Source organism: Palaemon carinicauda, chromosome 14 (genome assembly GCF_036898095.1).
Source record: "Palaemon carinicauda isolate YSFRI2023 chromosome 14, ASM3689809v2, whole genome shotgun sequence".
Classification (NCBI taxonomy): Eukaryota; Metazoa; Arthropoda; class Malacostraca; order Decapoda; family Palaemonidae; genus Palaemon; species Palaemon carinicauda.
The window spans coordinates 40,742,554-40,760,382 of record NC_090738.1 but is presented as its reverse complement, the minus strand read 5'-3'; the positions used below and the strand labels follow the sequence as shown (position 1 = coordinate 40,760,382).

At 35.4% G+C, this 17,829-nt stretch overlaps 2 protein-coding genes across 2 annotated transcripts in view; one reads left to right on the top strand and one right to left on the bottom strand.

Moving 5' to 3' along the window:
- LOC137653543 (lipoamide acyltransferase component of branched-chain alpha-keto acid dehydrogenase complex, mitochondrial-like) overlaps positions 1-4,212 on the bottom strand; it is a 36,619-nt gene extending 32,407 nt beyond the window's left edge. The window contains exons 1-2 of the mRNA XM_068387024.1: positions 4,114-4,212; positions 932-1,137 (exon numbers count right to left, since the gene is read on the bottom strand). Coding sequence (XP_068243125.1) covers positions 932-1,137; positions 4,114-4,194 — 287 coding nt within the window. The 5' untranslated portion in view covers positions 4,195-4,212. The remainder of the gene's footprint in view (positions 1-931; positions 1,138-4,113) is intronic.
- Positions 4,213-13,680: 9,468 nt separating this feature from the next.
- The window catches only part of LOC137653542 (methionine-R-sulfoxide reductase B1-like), a 57,703-nt gene continuing 53,554 nt past the window's right edge, over positions 13,681-17,829 (top strand). Inside the window, exon 1 of the mRNA XM_068387021.1 lies at positions 13,681-13,963. The gene's annotated coding sequence lies outside the window, so the exon portion shown is untranslated. The remainder of the gene's footprint in view (positions 13,964-17,829) is intronic.

Here is a 17,829-nt window from a genome sequence, read left to right as displayed (position 1 = left end):
AGCTTTTATCCTACTCTATTCAGAAGAAAAGCTTCAAACACAAGAAACATTCTTAAACTATTCCATTCAGAGGCATACTTTAAAAAATGCAAGTATAATTATAACCCCGCCAAAACTGAGGATGAAATTACGTAAAAGCTTCATTTAATACAATACAGTAATAGCATATAACCAGAAAATCTTACAATAATTACTTTAAAAAGACAGTAAGCACTAACAAGCTGGACAAGCACCTAGTCTGGTTAAGGCTATATTTAAGAAGTGAGCTTGCTGAAATTGATGACTTGAAAATATTAACACAAGTGCAACTATGGACTGAGCTTTACCTTTCCCATTCCTACACAGATGCAAAGTGTGGCACATATCAGCAGATCATGCTCAAGGATTTGGAAGACACCTAGTCCTGTGAAAGGGGACAATAGGTCCACTAACAAACCAAAAGTAAAGAATATTAACAGGTGGGGAGCCTTTACATTAAAAATCCTGTCCTAATTTAAGGGGCATATTTCACTTATGAAAAGAAATTTAAAAGATTATACTAAAAGAAGAAATACAGAAGAGTATATGGTAAATTTATGCTATAAACCTGAACAAAATGACAAATTCGTAGATAATTTGTATTTTTCCTAACTATAGAATCCTTAGCTATTCAATAGGGTTATTACTTTCGGCATAGCTGAAATGACGAGTCATTAGTTTTTAACTACGGTCAACTACCCATACTGCTAGTTAGCGGGGATAGGGGAGGGTAGCTTACTAACCCCCCCCCTCCTTCACACACCTGTGATTGAGCTCACTTTTTTTTCGGCTAGCGGTATGGGTAGTTAACCCTTGTTAAAAATTAATGGCTCGTCATTTCAGCCACGGCAAAAGTAATACCCCTATTAAATTGCGTGGTTTGTATTCCAGTTACGGAACAATTAAAACTTACCATTCTTTAATGATGACTTCTTGGATGCCTTCCCCAATATCTGCAAGGAGAAACGGCACTACCTTTTGAACTGCTGTAGTTGTGTGAAAAGTCTTGGCATGAAGAGATGACGGCAAAAGCCATCGCCTTGAGGTAGAATAGTTTCTGTACGCCTTTGGGGATACATATTGCTTCGAGTCTACATCTGCAGTAGAACTCTGCTGTTCCTGTCAATAAAAATAATATACAGTAATTGTTCAATGCAGCTCATATATCAGCATACTACAAATGCAATATTCATACATTGTCCCAACATACTGTAAAGTATATTTACAGTAGAATACTTCTAGTAAATTAATGAGCAACAGAACATCAGAGATAAGGTATTTTCTGAGTACAAATATTGCATCATACTAGTGCATTTACTGGTTTTAATTACTATAGTCCAATATTTGTACATCAAATTTTACCAACATAATTGATTATAACCCTACTAAACCAATAGTTTGAACCCCATGACCTAGTTTAATGGTTAAGAATAACTTAGATATCTACTTAAATAAAAATAACTATTTTTCTGTTTTTGTTTTGGTTGCCATGATAGAAGATACTAAAAGAACAGTTCATAAAATTCCCGACTTGTGGGTCTGTCTAAACTTTGATTTCCCATTTTCTGTATCATTATTTTTGGTAACCATTTGCAACCTCCAATCATAGCTTTTTTATTTGTCAGGTGCCTTTCTCTTGGTAAATCTTTTACCTCCAAAGTTCCTATAAAAACTCTACCGCTTTTAATACAAGCTCCTCTTCCAACTAGGTCATGCATTTAAAACAGTTCTTTCTTGTATCATATTCAAGAAAGATATCCATATTAACATCATCCAAAACATGTGACTATTTCTCTTTAAAAGGAAATATGAAGTGTTAATGCGGAGCTTTTGTATATCAATGGCCAGTTCTTCTCATGTGCATAGAAAATGGAAATTTTCTTCCCTTTTTCTAGTCGTTCGTAAGATGCTTTTCTGCAAAAGCTCTACACTAGAACAACACCTAACTTAAACTTCCCCACCTAACCTACCCTACAAGCCGTGTCTTTTACCTACTTACCTATCGAGGGGGTTAACAGCCCCCTGGGATCCCACATACATTGCCATCATCATACATAAAAGTGGCCGCTGTCATACATACACCCCTCATTACTGGTGTATTTACTGGTATTTTGAACGGTTTTGATGCCATTAACCATTAAAAATATGTTTTTCATGTATTATGAACGGGTTAAACTAGGAAACATGCCTGAAAAAACCAGCTTCATGAGTGACCGTTTCGGAAGCTAACTCAGGGTTGAGATTTACTCCTAGGGTAAGCTAAGGAAACAGCAGTTCAAGGGTAGACCAGGGTCGCCGGGGGGCATAAACCCCCCCTCTCCGGTAGGCGAGTAGATAAAGATAAGGCTCATACATTTGGTTAGGTGGTTTTCTTGGGTTTGTTTCCCTTTTAAAATGTGATTCTTCAGTCATAACTTGGAATCTTAAATGGTCTAAAATTTTTTGAAAAATGTGGGTTTCCATAATTATTTCCATCAGAATACCTCAAAATATTGGGTCAATGTAGTTGGTTGAGTCAGGCGTAAACTTCCTTGTTATTTGTCAAAACAATTTTCTTTATAGGGAAAATGTTCATCTTGGTCTTAAATACGATGATATGAAGCTAGTTTTACGATTATGAAACATAAAAAATTTTTAGGTAATTTGTATTTTTCCTAGCTATACTTACAAGGAACTTCTTTAGGAGATATGGGGTGTTAGCTCCCGTACCGACCAGAATTTTCCGTTAGGTTTCCCCCTCCCCCTCAAACTGTCATCTGGCAGTACCCACAATCCAGACACTCACCCGGCCCGGGTCAAGTCCAGGCATAATCGCCAGTACGAATCTGGCCGACCTCTCAAGAGGTCATGCATTTTTCACCCCGTATCTGACCAGTGTTTCCTTGGTGTTGCGCTCCGCGTTTCCTATACTGTATTATGCTCTAGTGTTACCTTGCCATTAGTGATGCAAACACAGGGTTACTACTTAGTCTTAGGGTAAGATGAGGGTACAGCAGTCTAAGAGGGTTGCAGCCTATTAGGTAAATAGGTAAGGATATGGCTCCTACATTAGGTTGTTTGTGGATCCTTAAGTCAGATGGTGTTCTGTTTGTATTATAATTACGGACAAAATAAGCTTTAATACTAAAAGTCAGGTGTTTCCTATATAAAAATGTCCGTTTTCTTCAAAAATGACGCTTATTTCCACTGCAAATAAAAATTTTATTATCTAAGAAATAATAACCAATGGGGTTAGCGTGCGCAGCTCAGTATGTAGTGCTTGCCAGTGCATAGGAGTTTGATGATTTTCTTTTTCCGTTTTGCTCACGCACGGGAAACCAAAAACCATTAGATTTCTAAAAAAAGTATCCTAGTTCTTTGACGGTCTACCGTGTTTTCAGTTTGTTTTCCGGTCATTTCCAGTTGAAATGGTCAAATTCAGTGAAAGCACATTATCAACTAGAGGAAAAAAAAAAATTTTTGTTCAAAATGCTGTTCCATCCGTAACTAATTTTTACCGGATACGGCTATGGCAGGTTATGTGGGGATCTTAATTACTACTATTATTATTACTAGCTAAGCTACAGTCCTTGTTGGAAAAGCAAGATGCTATAAGCTCAAGGGCTCCAACAGGGAAAAATAGCCCAGTGAAGAAAGGAAATAAGAAAATAGATGGTCTTGTTTTCCTTATAAAATGTGGTTTTTGATTAATAACTTATGAAATTTTACATCCATCCATTCTATCCAAACGCAATGACTCCAAAAGTACCTATAAATGGCAGCAGGGCAACTTCTTATTTTCTTCATTAGGAATATTGTGGTATACTAATTTACCGGTTGGTGATGTGAAAATTTAGGTTCAATGTCTAAACATTCATTATACAAGTTAGAACTTTCCTGAAAACTAACTAGGAACCATGAAATAGCATAAAATGTACAGCTAATGGCAGAAAATAGTCAGAATATGTCTTCATAATTTAGCATAAGAATATGCCTACAGAGGTGGCCTGGTAGAGTCCGCCAACATACGACTCAATTAACACTATGAACTAATATACCGTATATTTAACATTAAATCTAAAATGTAAATGTCTTTAGGAGCAATAATATAGTTACAATTGAATGTGTTGTCCTGACATGACGGAGGCAAAGCCTTCTGATGTTGGACCGGGAGATTCGTAAAGATATTGCGGCCATGATCAGCTGCTACTATTTACCATGGAGTCGTTCTCATTAGCAGGTTATTCTATTATTGAATCTGAAATCGAAATTTTAATTTATACGTCATTTGTCTATTAGCTTATTTCTTGCCAGCCTGATTCTTTGACATATTTATTGATGTAAATTACTTTTAACAAATTAAAACTTTCACTTGATTATATTCCTCAATACGATACAAGAAAGAAATGAAATTAACTACAGAAATTTGTTTTATCTAAGCATCACAGCTGAATTGTATTCAAGATATTTCGAATAGAAATATATCATGATTGTTTATATGTAATGCCACATACGCCAATCAAGGCATTTCTCGAGCAATCATCAGTTGCAAATCCCTTCAAATAGGGATAGATAAAATCTTATAGAGAACGAAGCCAGTGCGCTTCTATTTATAGTGGTAAAAACTTGCAATACAATAAATCTTCAAGTCGGTGTGAAATCTATCTTATTGGTTTTAGGTACTTATATTCTTTGTCCTACTTGAACCACGTATAATGTCTATAAACTTTTAAAAATGGCAGAATATCACCTATTCCAAATTGAATAAGAAGCCTAAGTCCGTGTCAGTGGATGAACGGAAAGAAAAGGAACGCCAGTTATGTAAAAGCTTATTTTAGCCGTTTGTTATTATGTAACCTGCTCTCTCTCGAACACAAATTATCTATTTCATTTTTTACTAAGACCACTTGCATAATGTTCATATACTTTCACAATTATAGAATATCACGATTCTCAAATAATCAATGAGGTGTTCGTCTGTCAGCAGCCGAGAGTAGTTTAACACGGATATCTGAAAGTAGAAACATTTGTGCTCCTTTAACATGGTAAAAAAAAAGGGAATCTACCTGCCGAGGTTGCACTGTTGCAAAGGGATGTCAGATGCCTCAAAAGGATTCCCTCCATAAGAAAAAGTAAAACTTAAAATTTCGCACATTTTCAAAATTGTAATCGAGATGTAAGAGCGATATTAAATGGAGTTTGACTGTCAGAAAAACTTTTGTTCGGTAAACTGTTCCACAAAATGCCTCACACGACCTGTAAAGATTAATAATGTTAGCAAGATTGGTGTGTAAATGGGATTAGGGGAGAGACTTTAGGAGCCTGCAATGGTCTAAACCCCATGAATACGTTTCTGTTTTATATAGAAAGGAACATAGAAAATAAAATTAGAGAAGCCCAAATGGAGAAACGAAAAACGAAACAGTTTTATTATCATGCAAAAAGTTGATCTAGTTAAAGATATGACAGTGTTAAACAAGTTAAAATAAGGCTACTATATAGAATAATGAAAGTAAAAATTTTCTATAGGGAAAGAAAGAGAAAAACTAATTTTTAAGCAAGACTGATAAAAGGTGTCCCACCTAGAGAATGGATCACCCCTATACTAATTGATTTACACTGTCTGGCGATTAAAGCGAGAATTGAATTTAAAATATGTACAATAACCCACCAAGTTATCAGAACCGGTCGTGCCGACACGAGAATAGTTACAGATGTCTTCAAATTGTTGAAACCTGGATTTGTGTCCACTTTGGGCTCCAGATCCTTTAAATATGCGACCCCGAGACTATATAGTAAGCTCCCACGAAACATTCTAAGGATTGAAGCCATTAAGGCTTTCAAGAGGAAACTGAAGACTTTCTTATTTCATGAGTCTTTTGACAGTGACGATTTAACCGTAAATGAACAATATGTGACTTGAAAAGATAAATAATATGAACAAACAAGGTAAAACGACAGTGGAGGTCCTGTAGAGAGTGGGGTTCCCCTGCTGTATAGGAATGGAAAAACAGCCATCAAAGTAAAGTAAGAGAAATTTTGATGAGTTGAGTTTACCAATACAAAATAAGTACTCCCATGAGAAAATGGAAGCATGTATAGAAAAATTAATAGAAATTTATTTTTTTTTATATGAATCATCACAAGAAATCGATGGTGAAGTTCCTAAACAAAATCAAGGAAAAATATTAGAAAGCATAAAAAAAAAACATAATAAAAAGATTGAAAACGAGGATAAAATCTAAAAGATATAAAATAGAATTAGCAGAACTATCCAAAACAATAAACGAATTAAAAACCCAAGACATTCGTAAACGCAATTAGACCAAAATTGAGGAAACACTAACTGAAAAGGAATATGAATAAAACTAGGATAGTGTTCAATGAAATGTAGAGACAACAAATAATCTAGAGATTGCTAATAACTAAAAGTACTTTGGACAGTCTGTCTGTCTGTATAGATTGCCTTACCTTGTGTAAGACACGGGCTCTTGGTACTTAGGACAGTCTGTCTGTATAGATTGCCTTACCTTGTGTAAGACACGGGCTCTTGGTACTTAGGACAGTCTGAGAGTATTTCTCCACTTAATGAGACCGGAATAAGAAGGATAAGCATGAGACGGGGAGCTTTTCTAAAAAGAAAAGCATTTAATCAGATGGTCCTACCAGTATTAACATATGCATCAGAAGCTTGGAGCCTTGAATTATAACCTAGTTACAACTCAAAGAGCAATTGAAAGAATAATGATGCACATAACAGTATGAGACAGAAAAAAAGAGTAACATGGACACAAGAGCAGACTTAAGTTGGATATTCTAACAACATGTTAGAAAAATAAATGGAACGTTCTAGTTATTATTATTACTTGCTAAGCTAAAACCCTAGTGGGGAAAGCAGGATGCTATAAGCCCAAGGGCTCCAGTCGGGAAAAATAGCAGATGGATATGGGTAAGGTAATCTAAGACATGAAAAATAAGTGAAACATGCTCAACAAAAATCAAATATCAAGGGAAAATACATAATTAATGTTTGTGAATCGTGCTCAGAAAGGGAAACTTATTTTTGCAGAAGTCCTGAACTACGGCAATTCTAAAGATGTAAATTTGCTATTGATAATGGATGATGCAGAGAACAATTACATGAATAGCCAGAGCATTTAATTTTTTATATATAACATTATCCTTGTCCTTTTTCCTACATGGTTTTGCTAGGTAGACTCTCCTCAGGCCTCTCAGTTTGTTTTCACTTCATTTTAAGGCTGATTCACACTGCACCGTCTCGTCACGTCACGTCACGTCAAAGTATTCTTGGAAAGAATCTGTGCCGTGACGGTGTCGTGATGTAATGGCGCTGTGACGGTGACAAACCGTTTAATGTGAACATGTCCATTTATCTACACGGAAGAAAATTTTGATGGAACAGCGACGTGACGTGATGAATAGCTTGAATACATAGCATGATTGACGGAACAGTAACGTGACGAGATGGATAGCATGAATACATAGCACGGTTGATGGAACAGTAACGTGACGTGATGAATAGCATGAATACATAGCAAAACGGTGATGTGACGTGACGTGATGTGATGTGACGTGATGAATAGCATGAATACATAGCAAAACGGTGACGTGACGTGACGTGACGTGATGTGATGTGACGTGATGAATAGCATGAATACATAGCAAAACGGTGACGTGACGTGACGTGATGAATAGCGTGACTACATAGCATGGTTGGCGGAACGGTGACGTGACGTGATGAATAGCGGGAATACATAGCACGGTTGACGGAACGGTGACATGACGTGACGTGATGTGACGTGACGGTTCAGTGTGAATGGGCCTTTACCAGGATGGGAACCGACAATGCCTTCAATCTTTCTTCAAATCATTCTCAATGAATATAAATTGTAAGCTAATAAGGTTTTACAGGTGGACTATCAAGTTGGTTAATATCAAGTCGGCTTTAAGTCAGTACGTGACCTTATGCTATGACAAGGTAAAGTTAACCCCTTACCTTAGGTAATGTTCAACTGTGAGAGGGGGATGGTGGTCTAGTAATGACCTTCAGTCACTGCCTAGTTAACAAGGAAGTCAATTATTGGAGTATTGAAGGCTACGGAGTTATAATTCTTATTTCATTCTTTAGTTTTACTTCTTCCGTAGATGGATCTCAAAGTGAACGGAAGTCATTGGAAGGTCAGGAAATTCTCTTACTGAAATTACTGCATCTATATAATAAAAGGGTTGAGAAAATACAGAGGCAAACTCAGACACGGGGTTAGGCCTAGAGATTTTAGTGGGAGATTAGGCTATCTAAACATAGGGTCCACCCCAATGGGGGTCACCTCGTTGAGATCTGTTACCTTTACATTCAGATCTCCCTGGACAATTCTCTCCTGTTCGTAATACTAGGCAGGCAGTTAATTCTAATAGCCAGTCCTTCTCCATCATGAGGCTCAATTCTACACAGTGTTCTAGAAGTTTCATTCCAGCTGTTACCAAGTTGTGGAATGATCTTCGTAATCGGGTAGTTGAATCAGTAGAACTTCAAAAGTTTAAACTTGCAGCAAATGTTTTTTGTTGACCAGGCTGACATGAGTCTTTTTACAGTTTATATGTGACATATCTGTTTTGACGTTGTTAATAGTTTATAGAGGACATATCTGTTTTGATGTTACTGTTTTAGAAAAATTCATTGTTAACTTGTTCTCATCATTTATTTATTTCCTTATTTCCTTTCCTCACTGGGCTATTTTTCCCTATTGGAACCCTTGGGCTTGTAGCATCTTGCTTTTCAAACTAGAGTTGTAGCTTGGCTAATAATAATAATAATAATAATGTGAACTTATACAATACTTTTTGTACTGACTGAAAAGAGAGAGAGAGAGAGAGAGAGAGAGAGAGAGAGAGAGAGAGAGAGAGAGAGAGAGAGAGAGAGAGAGAGAGAGAGAGAGAGAGAATTCCTTGATGAAATAAGAATGCCAATTATCTAAGGGGTTACAATTTAGGAGTTCCTGCCACATATTTGGTGCAAGGATTGAGTCAAACGAAGGCATCTTACAGTACTTCCGTAAGTTCCGTAAGTTCCGGAGAATCCGGACCTACTGGGCAACAAGCCAAGGGCCAACCAACCAACAACGAAATCTGAATTATGGACAATGCAATGCTACCGCTTACCTGTAACCTGATCTCCTCATCGGAGTAGGGTTTCTCGTTTAAGGCGGGAACCACGAAAGAGTGCTGTTTCTTATCAAGTTATTCTTTTACAAATAATTCTTATTCTGTTCTCCTTTGAAATCATCATCGAAAAAGTGTTTGTGTAGATATTTTTGTATATTCATTTTAACTGGTCTTACCAACTCAACCATTGAAAAACCCTTATTATTCCAGCTGTGACCAAGTTGTGGAATGATCTTCCTAATCGGGTAGTTGAATCAGTAGAACTCCAAAAGTTCAAAGTTGCAGTAAATGTTTTTATGTTGAACAGGCTGACATAAGTCTTTTCATAATTATATATGAATCATCAGTTTTAATGTAGATAATGTTTTTTTAAAATATTTTATTTTGATTTTTCATTACTTGTTATACCATTTATTTATTTCCTTGTTTCTGTGCCTCACTGGGCTATTTTTCCCTGATGGAGCCCTTGAGTTTATAGCATCAAGCTTTTTAAACTAGGGTTGTAGCTTAGCTAATAATAATAATAATAATAATAATAATAATAATAATAATAATAATAACAATAATAATAATAATAATAATAATTCGTTGTGCTATGGAGATAGTCACTCGAGTAATTGTTAAATCCTTAGGCTAATCTATATTCTACCTCGAAAGTTCTGTGAGAGATTAAGAAAAGGAAATTTAATACAATTTTATAATATGTACTATCTAACATTACTATCTCCATAGAATATCTATGTACTATCACAAGCCTTGCACTTAAACGCGCATTTGTTTGGCCAAAAAAGGAAGTGGTTTGGTAAAGAAGGAGTGAATCGCTAAAGCCACCTGTCAGGACCATCTGAGATATATTAATGATCAACTGGTTTTTTTTTTTTATGAATTTATTGTACATTTAACCTCGAATATTGAACGAAGGCAACGCTAGAGCTTCCGTTTCTTCCTTGTTTTTTTTTCTTTAATTAAAGAAAGAGAAGAAATAGTTCCTCTTCCTATTTCATATTATGAAAAACATTGACTGGAATCGAAGGAAGAAAAAGAAGAAGAATTTAAATTAAATCGTTAATAAATAGGAGGGGATTTACCAGTTTAATTATTACTTTCCTTGTCTGTATTCTCAGCATGTAACTATTAAAGTTTTAAAGGCCACTCATGAATGGCAGAGGCAGGGCAGTGCCCTAGAGACTGACCATATATATTGTATGATCAGCGCCCAAGCCCTCTTTTCACCGAAGCTAGGACCAAGGAGGGCCAGGCAATATGAGACACATTTTACATTTCCCTTACTTTAAAGAAACGAATCATACAAATAGTAAACATTTAGAACACACACACACACAAAACGGCAGGTTTCTTTAAAACTCTACCTGAGCGTCGAATACAGTATATCTGAATCACATAATTCATTGATACTTTGAGGGACATTCGCAGTGTTGCCATATATGGAGATTTATCCCTAGATTTGGAGATTTTAGGTGTCTGAAGGGGATAATCTGTACAAATTTCTATGAAGAAGAAACGAAGATGAGTGAGCCTTTATATTGTTGCAATTTGTTTGCTTACACTTTTGGGAACTATAGTGAGTAATTTCTATATTAGCAAAGCCTACATGATCAGAAGAAAATATATTTGTGGAAAATGGGGATTTTTTGGGGGTTGTTTTGGGGATTTTTCATCGCGAGCTTTGGGATTTTTAGACTAACCCATCCGGCAACACTGGACATCCGTCTTGTCAACATGCCTGGAGCGAAGTTCCGCACTACCTCGAAAATTAATTCCATTTTTTCATATATTCTTAACAAATAGTAGTTTGGTGCCTTGCTAATTACTTTCACAACTTCCAATTTACATGAATGAGCATTATGGGTACAAACATCTTGTACAGGCAAAAGTATTGGTAACATACGGGAATGTATGTAGTGATAATTTCACAGAAGATTTTGTTTATTTTGCAACTCATATCTTATCATTATCAACACCTGGATAAATGTACCTACGGGTTATCATTGATGTGTTACTATTGCAGTTTCCGTTTATAAGAATTTATCAGTGAATAAGTAGCATTATCCATCGGAGTAGTGTGCTAACACCGTTAAACTAAATCTACATACTTTTCATCTTGCTTGGCTTTCGGGAATAAATTTTTTACATTTCGCACATTTATTTCTACAAAACTATTAGATTGAAGGTTATGTGGAGTGAACGTGATATGGTTGAAACACTACTCATTAGCAAAGGTTTCATACTGATGCGTAGAAAATTTGAACCATTTTCAAATGGTGGAAGTTGGTGTGACTAAGATTACAAGCCCGGATACAAGGTGTAAACACAGCAGTGGCCTTCCCAGTAAACCACTTAAACTCTAAGTTTCGGGCTGGGATCGATCTACTGCTATCCGAATGCTAGGCAAACATGTGACTCTTTACAGGAAAGAGAAAATACCGGACTTCATTGACGCTCTAGACCTTCACAGTGAGCTGTTCATAGTCACTGAAAAGCTTATTTGAAGAGAGTCCCTCTTCAAATAATCTCCAAGCATTTCCTTTCTCAATCAGAATAGGCCTACTGTCAGTACCTGTGAGAAAATTTAGGCTTATGAGTAGATTCAATCAAAATGTGTATTCAGTGTAGCTAAAATACAAATCTAACAAAGTTATTAGATCTACGTCAAATTATTGTAAAATATGCTAGAAATCATTTTGGTGATACTACTAAATGGTTTGGGCTAACAAATGTACAAAGAACAGTTTGGAATGAAATTCTTGGATCCAATCAAAATTATGTATTCAGTGCAGCTAGAATAGAAATCTAGCAAATTTGATGAACTTGAATCATTACACTATTGAAATGATTTCGAAGTTACATTTAACATCCATTGCTTCAGAATAGCCCATTCATTAATCATCATAGTAAAAAAAAACATTGCCAGTATTATCTGGTGGCCGGGGCACCAGTCACCCGTTGAGATACCACTGCTAGAGATTTATGGGGGTCTTGACTGGCTAGATAGTACTACATTGGATCCCCCTCTCTGGTTATGGCTCAATTTTCCTACACATACACCGAATAGTCTGCCCTATTCTTCCGCATGCTTTATCTTCATACACCTGACAACACTGAGATTACCAAACAATTCTTCTTCCCTCAAGGGGTTAACTGCTGCGCTGTAGTTGTTCAGTGGCCACTTTCCTCTTGGTAAGGGTAGAAGAGACTCTTTAGCTATGGTAAGCAGCTTTTCTAGGAAAAGGGCACTCCAAAATCAAACGACTTTTCTTCGGTCTTGAGTAGTGACATGACCTCTGTACCATGGTCCTCCACTGTCTTGGGTTAGAGTTCTCTTGCTTGGGGGTACACTCAGGCATGCTGTTTTATCTCATTTCTCTTCCTCTTACTTTTTTATAGTTTATATGTTAAGGATCTAATTCAATAGTGTTACTACTCTTGAAATAATTTATTTTGATTATATATATATATATATATATATATATATATATATATATATATATATATATATATATATATATATATATATATATATATATATATATATATATATATATATATATATATATATATATATATATATATATACCTCACAAATAGCTTTTCCCAGCACACTAACTTAATAGAACCCTAAAAATGAAACTTGTTTCAGAACTTGCTTATGATTTAAAAATGATAAACTTTGTTAGGCTATCTTGGCTATATTTTGGCTATGAAGGCGGAATAAACCGCGAATTTATCATTTTGGTGAAAGTTGTCTTTGGGACCTAAGCATCGTATAGTTGCCAGTTATTACTTAATGTCAAGTCAACTGTTTCAAATAGACTATGATAAATTGACAAAAGAGACCTGTAAAATGTAAGAAAACAGAATATTACCTGTAGAATCAACATATGTGTTAGAATATAAACAGTGGTAAAGAAAAAATACCTGTTATATTATGCGTTATTATCTTGACCATTGGTATCTATACCTCATCGTAGTCGTCTGCTTTGCCAGCCGTATGTTTAACAGTGTTGCTATTTTAGCTACCATGAGTTTAACTGGCGTATTTTGCCTCTGAAATACAAAATTCAATGTAATTTGCTTCATCATAAATTGAATATGCAGCCACTAAAATGAAGTGGTATTTTTTTGTATAATCTAGCTAGATACATTCAACGGCTCTAGATCATGGTAGCAGAAATAGGTTGAGATAGTAAATGTTAGAGTTAATAGGAATCGTTCGTTATACTTTATTTAGGAAGAGAAATTACGATTCCATTAAAAAATTCACAAATAATTTTCTGATGAATGCAAGAATTGGTATTTCCATTCCCAAGAAATATGCAAACATTAAGGAAATACAACTGTACATATATTTTCAATCAAAGTCATTTGAAAGACTTTCAAGCAAAATGTTGGCTATTTCTGCTAGACGTGTTGGCGTTATTATTGGCTATATTCGACACCAGACAAAATAAAGCGATGGCAACACTACGGGCAGATCAGTCACTGGAAGATCGTGAAGTAAGTGAAACCGTCACTGGGACGACACCAAAGCAACGCCCCTTGCCAAACATCTAGAAGCATTCGCAAGGGATTTTGTGTGTTTTTTAATATCTAACCGAGAAATACCAGGTGTGACACTACTGCCCCGAAAGGCTGCACCATATTCTACCCGGGAATCTGAGTGTCGTAGACATTTAATTTATTCGATTACCTTTTATATTTTCCTACTGTCGCCGACACTACGCATTGTGGCAGCTGAATCGACTTTTGACTTATATTTGAGAAGGTAGGTCATAGCCATCTCATTTCTATATACAGAGCTCGTATTTAAACACTTCACGTGATATCTTCGTCAAAATTTACTTAATTTAGGCTTAATTTAACATATTTTATGTGTTCAGTCCATGCCATTAGTCATAGGTACTAAAGTGACAGCCGACTTAACCTAATATATATCTCGATATTTATAATTATTTTATAAATTGCTGAAACATATTTAAATCTTGCTAGGCAAATCCCTTCTTGAAGCCTCCAGATGTACAGCCTTCGGCGTTAGGCCTCTGGTTAGCTTGTCTGTAGTCCCCGGCCTGGCGACATTCTTTAGGCCTTTATAGGCCTTAAAGCTGAATCTCCCAGATAGTTGAGGAGATTTTACTACATTTTTAAGGGTTTGAAAATTGTGGTTATATATATATATATATATATATATATATATATATATATATATATATATATATATATATATATATATATATATATATATATATATATTGTGTGTGTGTGTGTGTGTGTGAGAGTGAGAGAGAGAGAGAGAGAGAGAGAGAGAGAGAGAGAGAGAGAGAGAGAGAGAGAATTCTAAAGTGTGATTCTAGCCTTTAATTTAACTTGGAAGGCAATAAATAAGTACATACAGTAAATTGCCTTTAACCTTGTGATACATAGTTATAATTCACTCCTTCTTATTACACAAATACGGAAAGGAAATTTCGAAATCGTGTTTTACAATTTATAAATGTCAAGAATTTTATTATTTGCAAATTATTTTTCTTAACATTCTGACCTTGACTCAGTCTGAATGATATTATCGTCTGTCATCACCACACGATGACAGACTCACCTCCTACGCTCTCTCTCTCTCTCTCTCTCTCTCTCTCTCTCTCTCTCTCTCTCTCTCTCTCTCTCTCTCTCTCTCTCTCACCCGTGCCAAATCGATCTCGTTAAAACAGTCTCAGGAAGTCACGTGACCTCTCTCTCTCTCTCTCTCTCTCTCTCTCTCTCTCTCTCTCTCTCTCTCTCTCTCTCTCTCTCTCTCCAGTGACCTTGTTATTTCATAAAGGACGTTATATTATTGTTATTTCATAAAGGATATTATATTATGTGGTCATGGTATTTTTTTAAAGCAAACTCATCAGTCTTATCGTTTCTGTCATGTAAACAAAACATGGACTAGGTCTAAATATTTTCTATCTGGGAGACTTGAAAGCATTCTCTATCATAATTATTTGTTATTATTCTACTTGATAACAGCTGTCCGTTAGATTCATCCATTTCAACCCCTCTTTCCAGAGTTCCCCTATGGCTTCTAACAAAGGGGAGCCATTGCTTAATGGATATGGATTTAGTGACCATTCCGTCCCTATGCCCATAACATCTGAGTCATTGCCCCATTAATCACAGTTGACATTTGCAGTGACTGCTACAGTAGTACTACTGCAGTTCGTTAGATTATTTATTCGTGTATTTCCTACCGTAGATAAAGCAAAGCTGTTATTTTTTTACTTTATACTTTTTAAGGGCTTCTCTATGGGACTTTCACAGTAATATTATTATAGGCATTTCCACACCGCATATTGCTCGTTTACTGTCAAAACCACATTATCGAAGCATTTAGAAAATAGGAAAGTCTTGTTTCCTCTTGAAAGCCTTAATATCTTGAGTCTTTCGGATGTCTAGTGGGATCTTAGTACTTGGTGTGTTCACAGTAAGCCTTGCATGGCGCACTGAAGGTGTAGAAAACATGCATTTGACTTAAAGCTATAGTATTTTGGCTTTTCATATAACGGTCCCATGGAAACGTGTGTAGGCGTAACAGACAGTGGTATCTTAGACGTTGTAGGCTATGGTCCTATGCAATTGAATTGGACCAAAACAAAGATTCTAGAAGTAGACGCAGAGATGGTTTGTACCTCATATGCCTACAGTACTTAACTATTTTGATAATTATAAGGTTGATATTGCGTAGGAACAAATATTTTATAATGTCACCTATAGAAGAAAGTTCTTAAAATGTTCATTTTAAAATTCCACAGCCACTTTCGATAACCTTTGGTACTGTATAACTGTGGTCTTTGCCATGGTCATTCAGATTGCAGAGAATAGGCTATGGAAATTATTATTATTATTATTATTATTGTTGCTGTTGTTGTTGTTAGCTAAGCTACAACCCTAGTTGGAAAAGCCCGATGTCCTAAGCCTAATGGCTCCAACAAGGAAAAATAGCACAGTGAGGAAAGGAAATAAGCTTTGAGAAGTGATGCATAATTAAAATAGGTGAAGCTTTGACACATTTTCTAGCTTATAATTGCAATTTAAGAGAAATGAACTTCAAGAATTAACAATTAGATGAGGTTAAAAGCTGAAAATCTCATAGACCGATAGGGAAAATCAAATGAATTGATGTAAACAGAATGAATGATGCGATGCGTCATGCTGACACGCACAGATTTCGTCATTCGAATCTCCGACTGTCATTTGTTCTGCTCTATTTCTCGCCAAAACTGCCCCCCCCCCCCAAAAAAAAAAAATAAAAATAAACAGTCGGGGAGGCAATTTTGGGATAGTAACGCAATCATGTTTTAACCAAAACTGTTACCGATTTGCTTTTAAATTTCTTATAGTTTGAATTTAGGTAATTGAAGCGTCAATTAGTTTATTTTTATTGCTCAATACATGGCGATAATTGAATTAGGGAAAGGTTGGTTTTTTGGGTCAAATTCCTGGCGTGTTCTGCCATCCCTAAATTTAACAATGTTCCCAGGACATCGTTTTGACGGTGTGTTATTACTCGGCAAAGGAATAATTTAGTAATTTCGTATTAGGTCAAGGATAATGTGTAGTTGACATGGTTTTTTTTTTTTTTGGTATAGTGTATGATTAAATGGTGATGATGATGATGATTATTATTATTATTATTATTATTGGTGTTTTATATTGCAATACTTTTTGTTAATTGGAGGTTCAAAGCTAGCGGTAATTACGTTACTACATTAATAAAACTCTCTCTCTCTCTCTCTCTCTCTCTCTCTCTCCTCTCTCCTCTCTCTCTCTCTCTCTCTCTCTCTCTCACACCACACACACACACACGTGAAAATGATGATATAGAAAGTCACACCAGTTTTGGGAAGGGTTTATACAGTATATAATATATATATATATATATTATATATATATAATATATATATATATATATATATATATATATATATATACTTTATATATATATATATATATATATATATATATATATATATATATATATATATATATATATACTTTATATATATATATATATATATATATATATATATATATATATATATATATATATATATATATATATATATATACTCATCATCATCATCATCTCATCCTACGCCCATTGACGTAAAGGGCCTCGGTTACATATCTCCAGTCGTCTCTATATTGAGCTTTTAATATTTATACACAATGTATGTATACGTATAAAAATATGTGTACATGTATATATACACATGTGGTAAAGTGCGATAGGCCTACTCAGATGTATGTGTTTGTAAACACACAGAGAGAGAGAGAGAGAGAGAGAGAGAGAAGAGAGAAGAGAGAGAGAGAGAGAGAGAGAGAGAGAGAGAGAGAGAGAGAACCTACAATTATTTTGTAATGGCATACTGTATTCTTTAGACACGATTCTCAGTGGTGAAAGTAAAAAACACGAGAGACAAAACATCCTCTGTCATTTTGTTTGAAATCTTTTCACGTCGTTCTATTCTTCATTTTGGAATTCTCATTTACATGATAAATCTAATGACAAGATAATAGCAAAACTTGTTTAAGCTTACCATCGCATGTGTCACCTTGATTTGTTTTGTGAGGTTGCTCTCAATTGATTGTATA